This window comes from Lissotriton helveticus, chromosome 12, assembly GCF_964261635.1.
Source record: "Lissotriton helveticus chromosome 12, aLisHel1.1, whole genome shotgun sequence".
NCBI lineage: Eukaryota > Metazoa > Chordata > Amphibia > Caudata > Salamandridae > Lissotriton > Lissotriton helveticus.
Window position 1 is genome coordinate 18,846,514 of NC_136073.1, and position 20,963 is coordinate 18,867,476.

Genomic DNA, 20,963 nt, shown 5'->3' on the forward strand with positions numbered 1-20,963 from the left:
TTTTGTTAAGTTAGATCTTCAGTACCAGTCAACATTGAAAAATCACCTTTGTTCAATTGAACTGACCCTTTCAATACCAACGAGGACAGAAGCACCTATTTTACAGTGATATGCATTCTTCGGTAAGACGCACCATCAGATTGGCTCAGTGAGTATTGCACAACATCCATGACTAGTATCAGTGTATCAACTGTGTGTATTACAGACAGGTCACTTATACATGAACGTCCAGTTGCAGAAATATTTACTGGTTCATGTGACCGTCTATAGCCTACTTGTACAGTAGCACACCTCACTCCCAATTTTCCGTTCCTTTGAGGATGCTTCAAGTGACCAGTTACCAGATAAAGCCACACTTATTCCTCAGTTTACCACCTTTCATTAAAAACATGCATGCCAATGATGCTGGCATCAGTAGTCATGCGTTGCAGAAATTGCTTGGGGTGTTTTAGAGTTGCAAAAACGTTGTAGTGCAGTATCCTAGGCGATGTTCCTACGTATCTTGTACCGCATACCAAGTTGTTGGTGGGTAGATGCAAACATGTCCCAAACACCATACTGCGCAGGTAATATGTCGATTTTGCGCTTAATTTATTTCTACTTTGTTCACCAGTTCTTCCTTGCCAGCTTTCAGAAGATCCATGAATCGTACTCCTGCCCATGCATGCAATAGGGCAACAGCTCACTATTCTAAGCCACTCCTGCCCATTTTGTATTAGCATTGCACTGATTTGTCACCAAACCCGTTTACAACCATTATTTGTTTACTCAAAACGTGTTCGCTTGCTTTGCTCTGTGCTCTTGGCTAACAAACTACTTGTAAACCTCAAGTTGGTCATTTCTCAGCCTGAAGCCCGCAGTATCACTCAGCCACATCACATGGACTCGGAGATGTCTCAGTGTTTATTCCTCGCATGCATCCAGCAAGCATGATGCTAATGTGTTCTCCTGGTGCCTCTCACGCTGGCGCACCACAGGCCCGGGTGCATTTTGCCATGAGCATACCACCACCACCACTGCCTGGGCTGGTGATCTGCCCTGCTGCCCCTGTCACCACTCCTCCTGGGTCTGGTTGTCCTCCTCCCCGCCCTGGCTCTGCTGCACCCTCTGCAGGAGCCCGTCGCCGGCCTGGTTGAGTTTCTCCTGGAAGGAGAGCAGCAGCCTCTTGTTGAGGTGGTCGGTCAGGGTGAGTTCCTGGTCCCCGGCTGGCAGGCTCGGGGGGGCCTCGTCCTGCTCCTCCTCGGAGGGGGCCTGCTCTCCGCCTCGAGGAGACCCCCCCTGCTGCTCCTCCTGGGCGCTCTCACCTCCGCCCCGGGGCTTGTCGCCCTCACACGGGGCTCTCGTCCCACTCTCCCGCAGGCTGCTCTGCAGGGCCGCATTCTCCCGCTCCTTCTTCTGCTTGCTGCTCAGGCCCAGCTCGCCCGGCGCTCGGCTGCCCTCCTCCGCCATCCTTCCCGGAAGTAGATCTCGCCCGCCACCAGCTCCCACGGCACCGGAAAACGCAGCACAGGCTGAAAATGAAACCGAGTCTGCGATTGGGTGAACAATAGATGTCACTGGCTGTCGAGCCTTGTGATTAGAGGCATGCCCTCGCCATAGTAGTTTCCGATTGGTTGGTGGAGCTTCTGTTCATTGGCTGGTGCTGTGTTCCGGAAGGCGCACGTGCTGTCGCTGCGTTTCCACGGTGCGTGTCCCGCCCCCGCAGTGAGCGACCCCCAGGCTCTCCCCGGCCCCCTCAGTGACCGAGGGGGGCCGCGAGGCACGGGAGACCCCCGTGAGCGGCCCCGCCGCCGGACTCTAACCTCTGCTCCCGGGTGGCATGAGTCTGGCAGAAATCCTTCCTGCTGCATCCGTAACCGGCAGCCACCCGGGCTGTACATACCGCCCGACGTCACTTCCGGGTCTTTCTTTCCATCCCCACAGCGCCTCTGCACTGGTGTCTGGGAGGTAGAGCGCCCCCCGGTGTGAGGGGCTGAACGCGCGCCCCGGGCCCTGCAGGGTGTGCTGGGGCCCGGTCACCCGCCGGGCGTCGGTGAGTGGGGCGACCGGGGCTGCCAGGCTCCCCAGGGCCAGTGCCCCCCTCTACAGGGCCGGGGGTGGGCTGGCCCTCTGCACCCATCAGATTTCTATCGCCGCTAATGATAGCCCAAGATTATTAGGGGCAGCGGAATGTCATTGTGGCCATTTACTTACTTTAAGCCTTAAATTGACAAGGCAGTGCATTGTGGGAGATGTAGTCCTGGCTCGTTTCAGTTGCATTCTGTTTCAGTGTTCCAGTGGTTTGAGGAAGAAGAGACTGCACAGGATGGCAGGCCTGCGGTGCAGCAAATGACACCTCATTGTAATGCGCTACAACGAACTTTTACTGTAGCGCTGCTGATTCTTCTCACTGTGTGTAATAGGCGTTGCTCTCCTCCAGTGTAATGGTACTTGATTCAATATACTTGATTTGCTGTGTAAGCAAGAATGCAATGGGCCCTGGTCCAAGCAAGGAAAATGGCCACTTTGACTGCGGTTGGGGTAGTAAAATACAGCAATTATCAGGGTTCAGTGGGTCCGGGCCCAGGCGCCCATGCACCTGCAGCACCAGTAGTAGCTAAGCCCCTGGCTCTTGGGGCAGTTGGGGTGTCTCTGGGGTGAATGCAGCCTCCTGCATTTGGAGAGTGGTTCTGTGAGTAATGACAATACTGAACGCAGTCTCACTCTTTGCCCACTGATGCTATACGTTTCTAGTGGGGACACTAAGTTCTTATCGTACATTATCTTGGTACGATGAGCATGTGCAGCAAACAATTGTGAATCCTTAAAGCTTGGCTTTCAAACTCCATCTCTCTAGGACGCTTCATTTGCAGTCCCGGGCTTCATTTACCCAATGACCGCATTTTGCAGTTGGTAGAATTTGAGAGTTCAGTTTAGCCAGATCAACTATAGTCGTTGATTAGCAAAGGTTAAGCCATTGTGCTGGCTACACTACACGCAGAGTCAAGTCTCTGCACGGGCACCTCACTCTTTCCCTCTTGAGGTGTAAAAATGAGTGCTGTTGATATTGATACTCAAGCCCGTTGTTTAACATTCAGGATCCTTATGTGTTTGTTGAATGCAGGACGTAAAACCACACACGTCTCCTTTCAATTTTTTCACGCTATTGTCCAAGTTAGATTTGTTTTACTCTGGCCTTTGGGTAATAAATTAATCCATTGATTCATCCGAAAATAGCAACTGGAATGGGAAAGAAGGGTCCCTTGCTATGATCAGTAGAGGATTTGAAAGTCCCAGAAAAGGGAAAAGTTGTATTATGCACCATGTGCCAATTTTCTAAAGGGACCCATGTCTGATTTTGTTGTGGGTGCGTTTGTAAATACACGTCTAAGCTCCAAATTCATTTGGGCGACTTATGGTTTTTCCAGACAAAAATGATGTTCAGGCAGGAAACTCCTGATTTTTCAACTCAGAGCGTATGTTATCTTAGTTTTGTCTCAAGATTGCTTCAACTCCAATGCAAGCAAACTCCCTGTAATTTTTATCTGTATTCTAAATCTCTCTCTTGAATATTACCAACTCTTGGCATGTATGTTTATATTTCCTGATTTCTAAACCCCATTCTGAACGACAAAGCCTGAATGGAATGATCATATTTGAATATGTGTATATTTATAATATTTCTATAGCCTGGACCTACTTAAAATGCAGTGTGTGATTGTTATTTCGTCTTTCTATATTGGAAGCAGTGATCAATAGTATATTTGAAGGTGCCTGATGATAATTTAAGAGGTGTGCATTTATAATCCTAGGTAGGATATGTTCTGTGCAGACTACCACAGCAGAAGCCATATTCAAACCCACCTTCCAGATTACAGAACCGTACACAACGGGATCCAAATTTCGTCCTAAGGTGAGTCTCTTTGCCCGTTCCTGTCTGGCACAAGTGCATCAACTTTCAGGTATATATCTTTAATTCTACAAGAATCTGAAGACCTAGCTATTCAATTAGTCTTCTTGCAGGACCATCGAGATTGCCTGCATTTAGACCCAACCTTACCCTCACCTGCGCAGCGCGTGGAACCCTCATGGGTGACAAGCAGCGCTCTACAAATCCACCTTATATTTCATTACGTTTCATTAAAATGTGCTTTGCCTTGTCATAGAAACACCACTGTAGTGGTATCTAAGATAAGTGTGTGAAGATGATACCCAAGCCAGATTTTCAAAATGTCTGCATTACATTTTTTATTGTTGCTGGAAATCTAATTGGCCTTTATATAGTGGTATTCCTGATCATCTGAAATGTTGTTTCCCGGAGTCTCAAGGAGCTGCCCTGTGCTTTCAGGTTTTTCCTTTTAAGAGAAGGGTATCTTTTCAATCTTCTCTCCATAAGCTACATGACTCAGGCCTTCGCTTTTCTCATCACAATGAAAGGAGAATGCTTGGCCGGTTTTCTCATTGTTATTCACGTCCTCCGAGCCATACTTTTCTGATGAAATCAATATTATTATAAATGTTATTATTATTTTTATTTTGGAGAAACGTAACTACAGATCCCTATAATCCACCTTTTGGATTGTGACTGAGCATGATATTATTATGCTCCAAATAAAAGGCCTATCGTGTCGCTGAGGATGCATGCTATTCGCCGTTGGATGTTTGTGACCACAACCCATGTGTCCAGAGAATGGCAAGTGCTGGTTAGAGGTGTAGCATTTCTTACACAAGGATCTCAATACAAAAGGTTCCACTACAAACCTGGTAGTGTTTAGTTCTTTACTTTATTCATGCAGTATTTGCTTACCTTCTACGCCGATGATACATAGATTGTGGGTTCTATGACTAAAGCTGAGCAGAACACTTGCTCAAGGTTTCATGACTGTATGCTGGCAGTCAGCGACTGGATGGCAAAAAATTGCCAAAAACTGAACTCTGAGAAAGCAGAGGTATTTCTTTACGGTAACCAAATCTCCTTTTGGTCTCCTTCCTTGTGGCTTCAGGAGCTGGGTACTATCCCAACCCCAGTTAGGAAAGTACGCAACCTGGGAGTTCTAGTAGATGACCAGCTTATGGGCTCAAGTAAATGCGGGTACTTCAAGCTCTTTTTACATTTTTAGGACCTTTTAAAAAAGTCTTGCCCTGCATTCCTTCCAAGCTTCAATAGGAGTAGTGCAATCTATGGTCCTTACGAAAATGGACCACAATAATGCTGTTTATATTAATATGCACCAGCAACATCTGAATACATTGCAGATCCTGCAGAACGCTGCAGCACGACTATTGTTGAGAATTTCCAAGTTTCAATCTGCATCAGTGGCACTAAAACAGTTGCATTGGCTGCCTGTTGGACAGAGAATCGCCTTCAAGGCCCTCTGCATTACTTTTAAGGCCCTTCATGGAATAGGACCTGCCTACTTGAATTAGAAATTCAACTGGTATATGCCATTGAGAATACTATGCTCTTCCACAGCCAAAAATGACGGGGTTGCAATATTTAAACGTGCCTTGGAGGGTGGGGGAGGGGGCGAGGGGTTGTAAGTTGTGCTTCCAAATCCCGGAACACCTTGCCACGTCACATCAAAACCATTAATTCTCTACTCCCTTTCAGGGAAGCTCTCAAAACTTCCCTTTTCACAAACCAGTAAGCACCAGGTTTTTAGGCTTCAGTCTGACGTAAGCGCCAAGACAACTCCAGGTATATGTGCGCTCTAGAAATTAATTTAACATAACATATTGTACATATGTAGTGTTGTTGCTCCACCTCGAAAGCTATGTCCAATGCAAGCCCTCTACAGCATGAGTTGGAAGAGCAAAGTGGGGTGTATTGAGGTACTTCAACGATGTTTCTAAAATGAAATGTTATATGACGTAAACAAAGCGTCTGCTCTGTAGTGTTAACAGTATATGTAAGGCGCTGTGCTGTTCTTACTCATTCCTCTCCCTTAGTTGCAGCCCACCCTGAGGCATGCCCAAGAAGTTCCAGGGCGAGAACACCAAGTCCGCCGCTGCCCGGGCTCGCAAGGCAGATGCTAAAGCAGCAGCGGATGCTAAGCGGCAGCAGGAGCAGGAGGATGCTCTCTGGAAGGATGATGACAAACATGTCTTGAGGAAAGAGCAAAGAAAGGTAAGTGGGTTTAAAGAGGTGAGGGACCGGTTTGTGGGCTGATTCATATCAGGCCCCTTGTCTTTGTACTCTGGAGTGTGCACAGTGGGGCTGTTGGTTGGGAGTATCAGTTTTTCCACCTAGGAGTGGGCCTCTTGCTTGTGGAGTTGTTGATGGACCACATTCGTGGGGAGATGCTTGTGGGTGATCCATTTGGGTAAGTGTGAATGGATATACCATGGGGATCAGTGTGAGTGGCTAGTGCTCAGACCTAGGTGTAGTTTGTTGGTGCAGGCATGAATGCAGCCTTTTTGTGAAGGTTCATGAGGGTAGTCTGCTTTGGGAAGAATGTGCCAGGTTATCCTTTAGAAGCGTTATGTATCTAAACGCCTTGGAGGATGCGTTGGGAAGGCAAGTGTCCTCGGTGGTGTGTATTGCCATCCTAGGCCTGTTGCCCAGAGCAGTGTGTGTTTATGACGCATACAAAGTACCTCAATTGTATTAATGATCACTAATACAATTGCATTACACTTCTGCTGCTTTTCTGGTCACTGGGTGGAAATAATTGGTGTTAATTATTACCCATCTCAGTGGGACCAATTTAACTGCCTCATAAGGTATATCACCCATTTTGATCCTCATTTACCAAGAGAGGCAAACGCTTCTGCCTTCTTCGTTTTAGATTGTGAACCCCCCTCTCGCGATCTCTGGCTAAGAGAGAACTTGGTAGGCTGCAGGAAAAATACATCTACCTTTCTCTTAAAACTTGTGAGTTTCCTTGTGGGCTGTTAAGGCCACTTCAGTCGAAAATCCGTTCTCGGCTGTCGAGTCTGAACGGCTGATGGTGTTATTGCTTTTCAAGTTACTTTACTGTCAGTTGCAGCTAAAAGGGCTGTGAACTGTGCTGTAGTGTGACCTTGAGAATGAACAATGGATTTGTGACCAGTGTCTGCCCAATGGGAGGTTGGTGGCTATGTAATGGGTATATGTAAGAAGTTTATGCCACATATCTTCATCCTTGAGCAAGGATACTGTGCCTCAGTTGGAGGTAGTGGAGCTACAGTGTGGGTTTATGTAAAAGGTTTGTACATCCTGCGGCTAAGTTGCTGCACTTGTGTTGGTGGGATGGTGTGAGTATATGCAGGAAATTTGTACCACACATACACACTCTGCAACAGTCACCGTACATAAGGTGTAGGTGGTGGTGTTATGAATGAAACCGTAAAATATTGAATTCTCTCCCTGTTGTCTGGCTCTTATTTATGCTTTCTAGATTGTGTTTACATCCTCCTATTCTCCTTGTATCACAGCTAGTTTGTCCCTCGAAGTCAAATTGTCATAGACGTGTCCTGGGCCTCCGATATTTATGGTCTAGTGGAGGCCACACCAAAGAATTGTATTTAGTTGTTAAGATTTTGGTAGAACGCTACTTCGTTTCAGAATATTATCTGAACGTTTTCATGTTCGATGTAGGAGGCTCACTGTTATCTGCCTAGTATGGATGCTTAACGCACTCATGCGTCCAGAACCCACTCGAGTAGCACCTGTTTCTTTCCTAGAATTTTCATAACTCTTAATTACTGTCAATTTGAGTTTTCGAAATATAATGCGTGGCAGGTCTCCCACTGTTCGCTATCAGGTGTCCCTTGCTGTTCATTACATAAAGGTTGCCACCAGATACAATGGGCAGGTAGGTATTTTCCACATTAAGGATGACCTACCATGAGATATTTGAATGCAAGGCTTTGTGGCTGACAAAAAATGTGTGCATTTTGCAACCAGAAAAATGTCTGAAGTCACCAGAGTTAGACAATTGGAAAATGTCCTGTTGTGAGACTGATGAGAAGCGTGTGTCCTTCATTGCCAATGATCAGAGCATGTAAGAGGTCTTGGAGGCTGTATTTCGTCTCTCGGTGACTGCTGGGAATTACTGTTTCCCTGGGTTCCCTTTGAAGGATGGACGTAAAGGTTATGTGAATGTACTACTTTTGCGTCTTTAATAGAAAGGAAAATAAAACACTTCATGGCCATGTTGGCCATTTACGCAACTCGCCTGTTGCTTTAAATCGCTGTATAATGTACCTTGGTGGGAATTCTTTGCAAAATAAAAGGACAAAATGGCAGTTGGTGCCCACCCAAAAAGCCACAGCACATTAAGAATTGGGCCTCCTGGAAATGTGCTACAGGATGGCGTGAGCATTGCTTGGCAGTAGCTAGCCGGGATCAACAAGGGCACATATGAAGATGCAAATGCTTTTCCATATTCTGCATATATATTTTACTCTGTTAGGCTACAATGTTTATGTGAAATGCCCTCTTACATTCTGGGCAAAATATACCACTTTCTATTTCCTTCTGTTTGCAATAATGCAAGCAAGAAAACATACAGTATTAAATTTACATACCTAGGCACACTGTAAAGTACGTGAAACAGAATGTAGAACTTCAATGCTGCAATCAAATCAGCGAGTGTCTGCGGAAATAATAAAACCAAACGGAAATTTAAAATTAAGCACCAGTGAAAGGGCTGGCAACAGTAAGTGTAACCATGTACAGGAGATAAGAAAGGGAATCTGCGTGGTGGAATACATTCAAACGAAAGTACACTCCTGTAAAATGCAAGCATTGAACTCATTTGTGGTAGGAGGGTCATTCGAGTGATTGGCGTTGACTAATCAACTAATCAAGGAGTCTTTCTCTTGAGCAGGGGTCTCCAAACTTTTCTGTAATGAGAGCTACTTTAGATCAGTGAAAATAGTAGTGAGCTACTGCGGGCCAAGTTACTTGCACATTCTTACCAGACATTCCCTCACCCAGCTTCATTGACTTTAAACCTAATGTCCATAGAGCCCGATACTTTGGTTTGAACAAAATACTGTCACTACTGGTACTATGATAGGGCTGCTATGTGCGTCAGTGAGCACATGGTCTGTGAGGATGCATGAACATGTGTGTGAATTATTGAGAAATATGTTGATGGGTGACTGGAAGCCTGGGTCATATGTACTTGTGTCTCAGGACATATATTTTACCATATTTGGCACCGTTACATGTACAGCACAAACATACAAAAAACATTTTTTAAATAGGAGAAACAAAGTGCAGAAAAATGTTGGGCTAAAATATTGATAAAAAGAAATATTTCTCTGCACTTGATGAAACATTTTTCTGCAGTCGAAACTTTTCCCATTTAAAAAAAAAAAGGCTGTATTTTTCGGTTAAAATATGGCAACGTGTCTACCAGCTGCTGGGAGCAAGATGCGTGCTGTGTGTAAATGCGACACTTTGAAATGGGAGGAAATTCAACTCAAGAGGTAACTTCATTTTTATATGCATTTCATAAAACTAATCATTTTAACTTCTATCCAAGTCAAAGTGTCTTTACAAACAGTAGGCTTATGGCTCTCAGTGGCCTGTAGACATGGTGCCATTTTTATAACTCAAAAATAGTCATTTGTTTAAATGTGAGGAATTTAAAGTAAAGAAACATGCTTCATACAACATTAGGACTTAATTTGCTTAATTTAAAGTAGGAAAAATATTAAGATAATGTTTTCACTTTAAATGTCTGTCATTTAAAAGAAAAGGAATGTATTTTTTAGTTATAAATATGGCACTGTTGCTACCAGCCACTGGGAGCGAGATGCCTGCTGTTTGTAAACGTGACACTTTGTAACAAGCATTAGAAATGCAATCGGGCTCGGATTTATTTGAGTTTCAGCTAATGCCATTGTAAATGCCAATGTATTGTTGCTATGTGTTATGGAGTGTGTTCATGTGGTGTGTACTGCCAGTGATCTCCTTGTGAGTGTGAGAATATTGCACCGTTACTGCCTGTGATGTCCTTCTTGTGAGTGTGAGAAGCTTGCACCTCTGCTGCCTGTAGTCTCCTTGTGAGTGTGAGAAGCTTGCACCTCAGCTGCCTGTGGTCTCCTTGTGAGTGTAAGAAGCTTGCACTGCTGCTGCCTGTGATGTTCTTCTTGTGAGTGTAAGAAGCTTGCACTGCTGCTGCCTGTGATGTCGTTCTTGTGAGTGGGAGAAGATTGCACTGCTGCTGCCTGTGGTATCCTTGTGAGTGTAAGAAGCTTGCACAGCTGCTGCCTGTGATGTCCTTCGTGTGAGTGTGAGAAGCTTGCACAGCTGCTGCCTGTGATGTCCTTCGTGTGAGTGTGAGAATATTGCACCGTTACTGCCTGTGATGTCCTTCTTGTGAGTGTGAGAAGCTTGCACCTCTGCTGCCTGTGGTCTCCTTGTGAGTGTAAGAAGCTTGCACTGCTGCTGCCTGTGATGTTCTTCTTGTGAGTGTAAGAAGCTTGCACTGCTGCTGCCTGTGATGTCGTTCTTGTGAGTGTGAGAAGCTTGCACCTCTGCTGCCTGTGGTCTCCTTGTGAGTGTAAGAAGCTTGCACAGCTGCTGCCTGTGATGTCGTTCTTGTGAGTGGGAGAAGATTGCACCTCAGCTGCCTGTGGTCTCCTTGTGAGTGTAAGAAGCTTGCACAGCTGCTGCCTGTGATGTCCTACTCACTACTCTACTCTACTCACTACTCTACTCACTACTCTACTCACTACTCTACTCACTACTCACTACTCTAGAGCTCTGAGTGTCCCTATCCAGCCAAAGGAGACCCCTGCACTATGGTAGCATGTGTGGTGCCTTTACTCTTCTTTGTACTAATGTGCCACCGAGCTGCAGCTACATCAGGTGAGTTTTATTACCAAACTAGTCGGGTTTAATGGGATTGAAATACTGGGTTAATGGGATTGTATATTTAATTCGGTGTAGAAAAATATGTATTTGCTATGCTGCAAAATGACGATGTTCGCATCTTATCAGCTGTTTAATTGTTTTATTTCTGGTTTGGGCCCCTGCTTGTGACCCAATTTATTGTTCGTTTCTATGCTTGTTGATTTCAATTTGTGGAACTGTTTCAGAGTGTAACGATATCCCCATGTGTTCATATTTTGGGGACAGGTGGGGAAGTGTTAAAGGGTCGGGGCGATGTGAACTTGGAACCTAGATGGTCCGCTCTTGGTTTGCACCCTCCCAATGTTTCCACTCATTTTTTGTGAGTTTAATTGTAAAGTGCACAGGATATTACACCCTTGCTTGCGTGTGGTGCCCACTTTGCTTGCACGTCTAATATGGCCTGGGTAATGTTGTGGGGTATATAAAAGGGTTTGGCCGTGGCACTTGTTTCTAGTTAATTACGATTCTCTTCTTGAACAGTTAATTTGACTCCAGCTGCCAATTAGAGGTAGTCTCATTCATTTATGTGAAGCAAAGTTTTTGTCTTCGGTTCCCAGCTGACAGCGGGGGCTGTTTGACATGGTAGCCACGTCAATGCATAGTAAGGTTTAAGTTTCGACGCTTGTTCTATATTCATGCAATTGTATGCTGTTAAAAGCTTCTCGTACTATTAACACTCGCCCACACCCCCTCCTTTCACCTACCACCGAGTGAATGGGAGGGCGATGGAAGCCGGTTTAGAGCCTCTCCCATTGGGCGACCTCATAACTGCCAATCGCGAGCCCTCGTCTCATAGCCAATGGACGAGCACAGCGCGTGAGGCCCGAGGGTGGTTCGAGGCGTGGCGACTGGTGGCGCGAGGGAAGAGGCGTGACGCATGGCGTTGCGTGGGGCGGTGTCCCCTCTATGTTTCCTGTTATACAGGGAGCCCGGCGGGTAAGGGGTGTACTTTGGTCTGCCGGCTGTCATAGGTCGAGCCCGCCCTTGTGGCACTAGTAATGTTCTGGCCCCTCGATACATATCTCGTTCTCAGAATACTGTTCCTTTTCGCGAAGATACTCTGTTAACCAGTGACCTCCATTCTCCCAATTGGACCCGTTAGCAAGCTTCCACCTTTCCAAACGAGTAGTGTTTTACTAAACTGTTGACGGTGGCTATAAAAATGTATCATGCGTGCTTTCCACATAGGGCATCTAACTTGATGAAGTAGCGCGTCGAGAAATACTACCTACCACTTGTTCAGAAATCTGACGTGCGATTTCATCCTTTGCCATTTTACCATCTTGGTGCTCTTTGAAAATTCTTCTCTTCCTTTTAATTTTTTAGGGCACTAGCCTGCCACATTTGGGGGTGGGGAAGTACAGATTTGTTTGCATTGTTTAGTTGTTCATGATCAAACTGCTGTTTCAGTTTTGATGGTTATTCCATAAACGCATTGTCTCAACATGTCTAGGGCACGTGTGTTATTGGATTAAACAAAACCTTGTAGGCCTTTTTAAACTTATATCCAGTGTGGTTTATCTGAACTGGGCTTGCAAGTGAGGAGGACGCGCGCCCGACAAACGCACTGCTCTATGGTGAACGCGCGCACACCATCTGGAATGTATTACACGGCCACCCTGACAGCTCCTAATTAAGATTAATGCACTGCCGAGCACGTAACCGCTGAGAAAATGCCCAAAATGGCGCCCGACAATTACATCTGCCCAATCGCATCACGACTACTAAAAAGACATCACCGCGAGGACCAATCAACATTCAGATAATACAAAAAAACACGCGCACTAAGGAATCTGTCTTTCCCGAGCCCTTAAACTTTTTTTTTTTTTCTTTTACATTAGGATCTCGGAGCTCCGCCCCGAGCCCTAAAAAGGGGCGAAATTAAAATGAAGAGCTATCTTAATTAATAAGTTAATTCTTCATTGTAACTTTCTCTCATTTAAAAGCATTCAGAAATATCATTTTGTTCTCATGCTCCAGTACGGAGTTGAGAAGGACTTTTATTTAGGAGTTAACACCTTGGCTGCTTGAGTTATTTTCCTCTGCTGTGCTGGGCCATAATGCTAATGGCTGTGGTCATGACGAGCTCGTCATGAGCACCCTAGAGGTATACCTCATGACGAGCTCAGCATCGAAGGCGTTAAATACCTCAGTGCTTCAATTCTGAACCTCTGTGACCCACATGGGTCATAAATCTGAGTGGAGGACTGCTCATTATCAGGCTTTGCTATCTGCAGCCTGATAATAATGTAAAAGAAACATGAACATAGCCATGCCTTAACTTAACAAGCATTGGCATAGCCAATAGGTCTCGTCTCTGGGACCTTATAAGTGTTTTGCCAGAGGTGTTGGGAAGTTTGGTTAGAGATGCAATTTAACATAAAGGGATACGAAAAAGGAAACCAGGAAAGTGTGATGGGGGAAGAAGAGGGCAGCAGATGAGCTGGAGGGAGGGAGGGAGAAGCAAAGGGATGAGAAAGAGACAAAGAAAAAGCAGATGGCGAGAAGAAGCAAGTAGGGGGATAAATATAAAAGGATCGAGAGACTGTTAGGGAGGGAGTGGGGAGGAAAGCCAGGGTTAGAGATCGGACGACAGAGGGAGGCGAGAGAGTGGGAGGACATTGAAGGGAGGGAAAGAAATAGGAAAGCCATTGTTTCAATGCCGGGGGTGTATAAAGCTGAACTAGCAGGATTTCTTTCCTCTGGATATATAAGATCTCAATGTGACTCGCTGCTGGTTCCAAGAGGAGTCCTGCGTGGAACATACATTTTCTAAAGGTATGCAGTGAGCGGTGGCAGTGCCAGCACCCACAGCTCACTGAACAAACACATCCATCGAACGCATCTGCGGATCCCTTCACACCACTGAGATAGGGCCGAACCACACACCTTCTGGGATGGAAACCTGGAGACTGTGTGAAATTAACCCCCGGACTCCTGGAAGCCAGGCCATGAAAGTGGTGGATCGCTTGCTATACAAATTTGTGAATGGCATCACCACGGTTTTCAACTTGGCAACTGAGAGGTGCTTTGTAGTCAGCTGAAGTTGTAGGTGCTTACTTTATGATCTGAATCAATGTCTCTAGCGCCAAAAAGCCTATCTGGAGTAGAAGCACTATATTATCTAAACACAGGTTAGTTGTAACAACCTCACCTGTCCAATCGAAGCCACTCTCCCCCCTTCTACTAGCCCAGGTATTTTGGTTATTTTGCAGAGTGCTAAGTGCCACCTTGCAGTCACTTCAGAGCGCTAGTGCGCCAGGCAGACACCGGGGAGGATATTGGTGGAACAGAGACATGCTCTTCAGTTGGAGGACCTGCTCTTCTCAGATGGAGGGGAGGAATTCTCTATGGCTTGTCTTCCATCAGTGAAACTGTTGCCCTAAGTTCGCGATCACATGGTTTGGAAGAGGACACTCGAGGACGGGACGCAGGGTCTGGCAGTGAATAGGGCGCTCTTGTTACAAGAGTCAGTCATCTTAGGTCAAGATGCTCCTGAGATCTGTCAGCCAGCATCATCGGAGAAAGTGAACTTTGGTAGGGCGAGTAATTGTAGTTGCATTTATATATCGCTTACTTCGGCTGACGAGGCGTCGAAGCGTTTTACCACAAGCAGCACCGGAACCCAGCTCTGGAACCCAATGCAGAAATCACAACATTCCGGGAAACCCTGATTGTCTCTGAATTCGGACCATAAAATGCTGGAGTGAAGACTATAAAATGCTGGAGCGGTGACAGCAGGGGGTGGGTGCTCTTCTGTTAGAACTTCCAGTGAGTTGGGTCCCACAGCCTGCCCTACAACAGATGTGCCTAATCATGGCGCTGAGTTGCTCCGTGATCCGAGGGCTCAGATGTCAGAAAGCCGGGCTGACCGCACCCTTGTAACACATGTAGCCCCTCTGAGAAGCGTTGGGCTGCGTGCCGTAAAAATGTCCTCTCAGTACACACACCACGATATGCCCAAGGAGGGGGGGGGGGGCACCTCAAGCAGGCACTGTTGAACACGAGAGGGCTGCTGGAGGTGCGTGGAGCGAAGAGGAGGGTGGGAAGGGAGGCTGGGAGGGAAGAAGGAAGGCGCGAGGCAGGAATGGAAATACCATGAAACCAGGCACCCTAAGTGAGCGCCATAATTAGCAGAGGACTGCTAATGCACGTTTAATCTAAGCCAGCAATTAAATTTGGAGCCGAAGTTAAATGCAGGCTAACATTGAAATAGTGCCGTGTGGTATGCTAAGGACCTTCAAGTTACTTAATGTTTGGAGGAGCGCAAACCATGAATAATGGAGTAACATGAATAGTGAGGAATGAGGCAACGCGCTCACGGATAACGTGAAGACTGGCTTGAATAATTCAGATGCAAGCTCAAATGCAGGCTTACGTAAAAATAGTGGCGCGTGGTATGCTAAGAACCTCCTAGTTACTCAGTGTTTGAAGGAGCACTAACCGTGATAAATGGAGTACCATGTATCAGCGCGCTCACGAATTACATGATGAAATCAGCTAATGTGAAACCTACACTTATAATAGAAAGGGGCGCGAGGGCTGATAGAAAACTAAAAAGTGAAAGAGTCAAGGCGTTTAAGCATAGCGCTATCCGTGCTCACAGAAATTAAACTGAATGGAATACCTCATGGAACAATAAAATCTCGAGTGAGCTCCCACAGCCGCTTAGGCCAGAGAAACAATAATTCAACCACGCCGCCTGTGAGCAATCGTGATGCTGTGAGCGAAGAGAAAAAGATTTATGAAAGGCAAGCGTTCCATTGAATAACAAGGAGAGATAAGAAAGGCCGATGCGGCTGCGAAAGTGAAAGAAATGGCCAGCGCGGAGAAAGAGATAAGAAAGGCAGATGACGGCTGCACCCGTGCACGCAAGCGTGCATGCAAGCTTCAGGCCAGCAAAACCCCCATACTAAAAGTCAAGCAAGCAGCGCATGCGCTGCTCTAAGCTCGACCTAAAAAGGAAAATTCAACAATAATTGCAGTTCTTAGTTAAAAATGAAGCCACGGCTGGGATCTACTCTGAAGTTTATTTCCAGCTACTGATAGCTGGGGATCGACTGGCTGGAGACGCATTGCTCTAGAGTAAGGTGCCCGGACACAAAGAAGTAGCAGATATGCCATTGCTCATCAGCATTTACTAGATAGGCCCAAAATAATTTGAAATGCTCGGGTGTGACAACAAAAATATTGGGGTGAGGGGACAGATAGATTAAAAGTGCTGGAAATAAAGTGATATAAAGCTTATTCTCCCTCGTACGGTTTTCACGTGATATAAGCCGGTGAAGATAGTGTTTTATTTAACCATTTTGAGTCTCTTTAGTAACGGGGGGAGGGGGGCAAATCAACAATATGTCATGTCCTCAACCCGAGTTTTTTTACATGGTCAGTACTTTACATTCTGCATCACCCATCTTCTTACTTCTGTCAGCCACAACTTTCTACCCGGGGCAGTCCCGCTCTACTGACAACTAAAAATGTACAACAGGTGGACATAGTGTAGCGTTCAAAGAAGAAACAACATAGAGTGTGTCAGAACAAGCTATTAGGGTGTGGTAATATGACTTTTCCAGTCACAGAGAGGGCTTTTGGCTTAAGCTTATCACCTGGTGCTACATTCAAGACCCCTTTGTCTTGTTCTGTGTTCCCCCATTGTACCTTGACACTGTGACGAATAGACTGGGCCGGGATTTGCAGACCCAGGCTTTACAGAGGGTTTGCAAAGACCTATCTAAAGACGAACACAGCCTTTCCAACTAGTTTTGCCACCTGGCCGTTTTTGTTGTTGTTTTATTGACATTACCAGTATTTTAATGTCCCAGCTGTTCCAAAAATATGAAAAATGACTCAAAAGCCGATATTTCTCCCTTACCGGAACATGCATTAAACTGTAAATATAAAATGAAACAACTTTGATGTGTACCATAGAGGTGCCTTAATGGTCCCTGACTGACAAGTCCACAGAGGTCATGTTGTAAATAAATACAGGAGATTTCCATTATATTTCCATTGAAGCATCTTTTCCAGGCCTTTGCAGGATCTTAAAACGTAAACAAATCGGTGTTTTTATCTGGGAAAGGTGGCACCCAATCTCCAACGGAAGGGCAGATGTTAAAGATCTCATGAAGCTTTCCCGTCAGTGCCTCCCTTACTTGGATATCTAATCATATTTGACACAATGCATTGTCCGCGAGTGTATATCGGCGTTCATGCACCTCCTACAAATAGCTGGCATGATCATAGACCCTGGCCTGCATTTCTTGCTCCTCAACCCGCCCACTGTCTACTTACTTATTATGATTAGTATATTTTGCTCCTCTTTGGGGAGGGAGACTTTGCTTGTGGTGTGCCACTGACATACTGGGGTTCGGTCCCTGTCGTCTTGTTGCATCTGTTGTGCTGGAGGAAGGTCTGAGGCATGGCTCTGGAGAACCATGCATCCCTGCCTCAGGATCATCCTATCAAGCTATAGTTTGGTTCCTCCCTCTTCAGGGCACACAACAATCATGCTGGTGCACTGAAGGCATGTTTGTGACAAACTGAGACTCAGAACAATCTACCCTCCTTACCAAGTGTGACTGCTATCAGCACAGGAGGCTGTAAAGGACGACAGAGGTGGCAGCAAGAACATTATGGTGGAAAGGCAGGCTTTTTTACTTGCTTACATGCCAAGGAGAGTTGCCTACTAGCCTCTAATGCCTTTTTGAAGTGATTAACCAGTCCCCTGCAGTTTGGTTCTTAATCCACCCCAGTGGGACTTGAACATTGCACATGTCTGCGTGTCTGGGAAATGTGTGAAAGGCCTGACCACACCTTCATTGGAATCCATTTTGTGTTTGCTACCTGCAAATGGTACCTAAGATAATGGGTTGGGGATAGTGATTAGACAACAGTGTTAATTGCAAGGCTCTTTCTTGACATTTCTTGGATTCTTTGTAGTGGGGCAGACTTTTCCTTGTGGAGGAGAGGAGACCGAGTGTCCTTTTGAAGCTTATGCAGCAACCACTGCCTTTTCGTAGACCACACGCGCTTTCTCCCTCCCAAACATTCACTATAGAACTAGTAAAGTGGGACAAACTCCCTTTCGTTTGTACTGCTGCTTTGGCTTTCTCCTGCCAAAAAACCTTTGGCTCCGTCTACTTTCCTACTACCACCTTGTAACAAAGAATGTGACTGTATCAGTCTGAGTGGCGTAAGGAAAGGTGCAAAACTGGTTTTAGAGCTGACTGATGGAATACTCACCTGCTATCTGTATCTTTGGTTTATAGATGAATTGGAAACCTGTGCCATGATTCTTGAATGGATAACTGTATGAAATGAAAATAATTTTTTGTAAAGCATACTACTGCTTAAATGTGTCTGGGTGCTTTTGCTGCGGAATGAAAATAGCCTGAAAACAAGAAGATTGATGACTGGAATCTTGACATGGGAGAAAGAGGAAAAACTTGATTAAACAGCCATGTTTTCAGGACTTTCCTAAAGGCATGAAGACCTGTACATTTCTTCAGATAAAGAGGAAAGGGTGCCATCTCTTGGCTGTACAGTAGATGAAACTCCTGCCACCTCAAAGAATTATTTTGGCTTTGGGGACCAGCACATTGAGGGCTGAAGAGAACTGGAAGATTCTGAATGTATGACGTTACAACGAATTCCGTTGCAACGCATGCCTTTACCACGCATGCGTTACAACGGAATTCGTTTTCCACACATAACCTTTACCTAGAATACTTGCGTGGTGACGTCATACGTCGTTAAGAGAAAGCGGAAGTTTATTTTCCGATTTCTCTTAAACGACGCTGATTTTCTGCATATCCCGACGTGACTTAAGGTAATTTTTTGTGGGGGGGTGGGGGGGGGGTCTCGACCCCCCCATGCCCCCCTTTTTTTACTTTTTACCTTTATCACATATGCCTTTACTACAAACCTCGTAGTAAAGGTATGTGTGGTAAAGGCTTTCGTGGTAACCACGCATGCGTTGTACTGCATGCGTGGTTAAGGATTTCGTGGAAACCGCTTCGTTGTAGTGGCCGTTTCCCGAAGATTCTGGACGTGCGGTACCAAATGAATTTCTGTTTCAGATGTTCAGGGCCAATGCCATTTAGTGCCTTGAAATCAACTCGCTTGAGAATAGGTAACCAGCAGAGCAGAGCCTAGGCTTAAGAACAAGAGTGATGCCCAGGGGATCCTAAGAATCATGCGTGCCGCGGCATTCTGCAGGACTTGCAGTTTATTTATCTGTTTCTACTGTAGATTAACATATAGTACATTGCAGTAGTCCAGTTTAAAGAGCACAAGTGCAGTAACCACCTGTTTCTGCATGTTTTGGGGAATGAATGGAAAAAAATCTTCAAGATTTTGAGAGCAAAGAAAGCTGAGGTAGTCACCGGATCGATGTTTTTATGGAATGGCAGTCTGTAGTCGAAAATAATACCAAGGTTTTTAGTTTTGGAACCCAGTGTGGGAAGTGCTCTTAATTCCTCTGGCCACCATTTAGGGGGCTGGAATGATGTATTGTTACCGAGCAGGAGCACCTCGGTTTTCCCAGAGTTAAGTTCTAAGCTGTTGTTGGACATCCAATTGCTACTCTCTGTAATGCAGCTGTGGAATCTACTAGCTGTCTCTTCCAGTTTACCAGCCACTGAACTGACACGACTATCTGAGTGTCGTCAGCATAACTGACGACGGAAAAACCTTATACCTAAGCGTATTGGGGAGAGGAGTGAAGATGCTGGAGAGATAGTTGCGATAACTAATCGCAAGTCCCCCACCCTTTTTTGGGGGGGAGGGGATCTTTTTTATTGAGTTTTAGAAACATGGAAAATAGGTCACGTCGACAGTATAGTACATTGTAATCGCACTTTTCCATGTAGGACTGAGTTGGCATATGCAAGTTGAAAAACAGCAGGCAAGTCCACTAAGTACGTACGGTGGATATAGTATTATGGTCATCATGTGCTTTTGCATAGGAGTCTGGGTCTGTCGAGCCTGTGTAAAAAAAGGTCTGATGTATAAACTGGGATAGTGGGTGGGGTGGGAGGGGGGGAGGGGGAATAAGGGGTGTACGGCCGGATGCATCGTGCCTGATGAACCTGGGGCGAAGGGACCGTGGCTGTGAAGGCTAGGTCTATCAGTGAGGAAGAAGGGATGCAGTATGTTGTGAGTAAGCGAAGGTGAGGGAGCGGTTGCGGGCAGTGGCAAGCAAGGAATAAAATGGGGGCCGCTATGGGGGAGATCATCATTCCCAGTGTGTTGCAAAAACTGTGAGAGAAGAAAAAGCCCGCTGAGGGGAGATGGGTCGCTTGCAGAGACCCCAAACTTCTTCATAGTGTAGAGTTTTTTCCTCTGCTGCACCCGATTTAGGGACGCAAAAAGGATCATATTCTGGGAGGCAATGCTGAATTAATCAAACATTCACCCCCAGTCACTGATCTGGGTTAAATCGCTCTTTTTTTGCACGCTACGTCATTCCTGTTCAGACCCAGCCATATGCAAATCATTTTGACCCTGCTCCACATTGGAACAGTCCAACCCGAACTGCCAGAGTAGGTCCTCCCTGGACCAGAAACCAGCATCCTGGGACCGGTTTTGGGTAACACCCCTCATCAGCCAGGCTACCTTTAATCTGGTGGCGTAGCAAGCATGGGGCCCAAGTTTGGGCGTGCGCTTCCCACTTAGAGCGACAAATGCAGAAAGGAACAGATGATGGACAGAATGTTGAATCAATCAAACATTCACCCGAGTCACAGATCTCGGTTAAATCCATCATTATTTGCACCTATTTGAGGGAAGAAACGATTTATTTGGGCTGGAGTGAGGTATGCGTGATGTAGAATGAAGAGTTGAAGGTTTTTAAGCAAGCAGTGGGGCGACACTCCTTCGCCATAGCGAAGGACGCCACTGAGCAGAGGAAAGTGACGGTGCAAGTAAAATGAAATATCAGCAATGGTAGCAGTATTTAGTATTTTAAAACAGTTCAACGATTTCAAAAAAGCTTGGTCCAGCGTCTATTAGTGAATGGGGTATTCTCCGTCAAATCCCCTTGCCAGGGCCAGAATCCTAAAAAATTGGACTTGGACAGCCAGGTGGGGATGCCCGGACCCTTCTCCAAGGGAAGAAGCTGAGAGACTGTTCA

At 45.8% G+C, this 20,963-nt stretch overlaps 1 protein-coding gene across 3 annotated transcripts in view; it reads left to right on the plus strand.

Moving 5' to 3' along the window:
• Positions 1–1,632: 1,632 nt before the first annotated feature.
• The window catches only part of CCDC124 (coiled-coil domain containing 124), a 58,034-nt gene continuing 38,703 nt past the window's right edge, over positions 1,633–20,963 (plus strand). Inside the window, exons 1-3 of one of the 3 annotated variants that reach the window (XM_078670078.1) lie at positions 1,633–1,684; positions 3,792–3,892; positions 5,929–6,106. In XM_078670078.1, the coding sequence (XP_078526204.1) occupies positions 5,948–6,106 (159 nt within the window). In that variant the 5' untranslated portion in view covers positions 1,633–1,684; positions 3,792–3,892; positions 5,929–5,947. Of the gene's footprint in view, positions 2,427–3,791; positions 3,893–5,928; positions 6,107–20,963 lie in introns of all 3 variants that reach the window. The other 2 variants (XM_078670079.1, XM_078670077.1) reach the window with 2 other exon arrangements.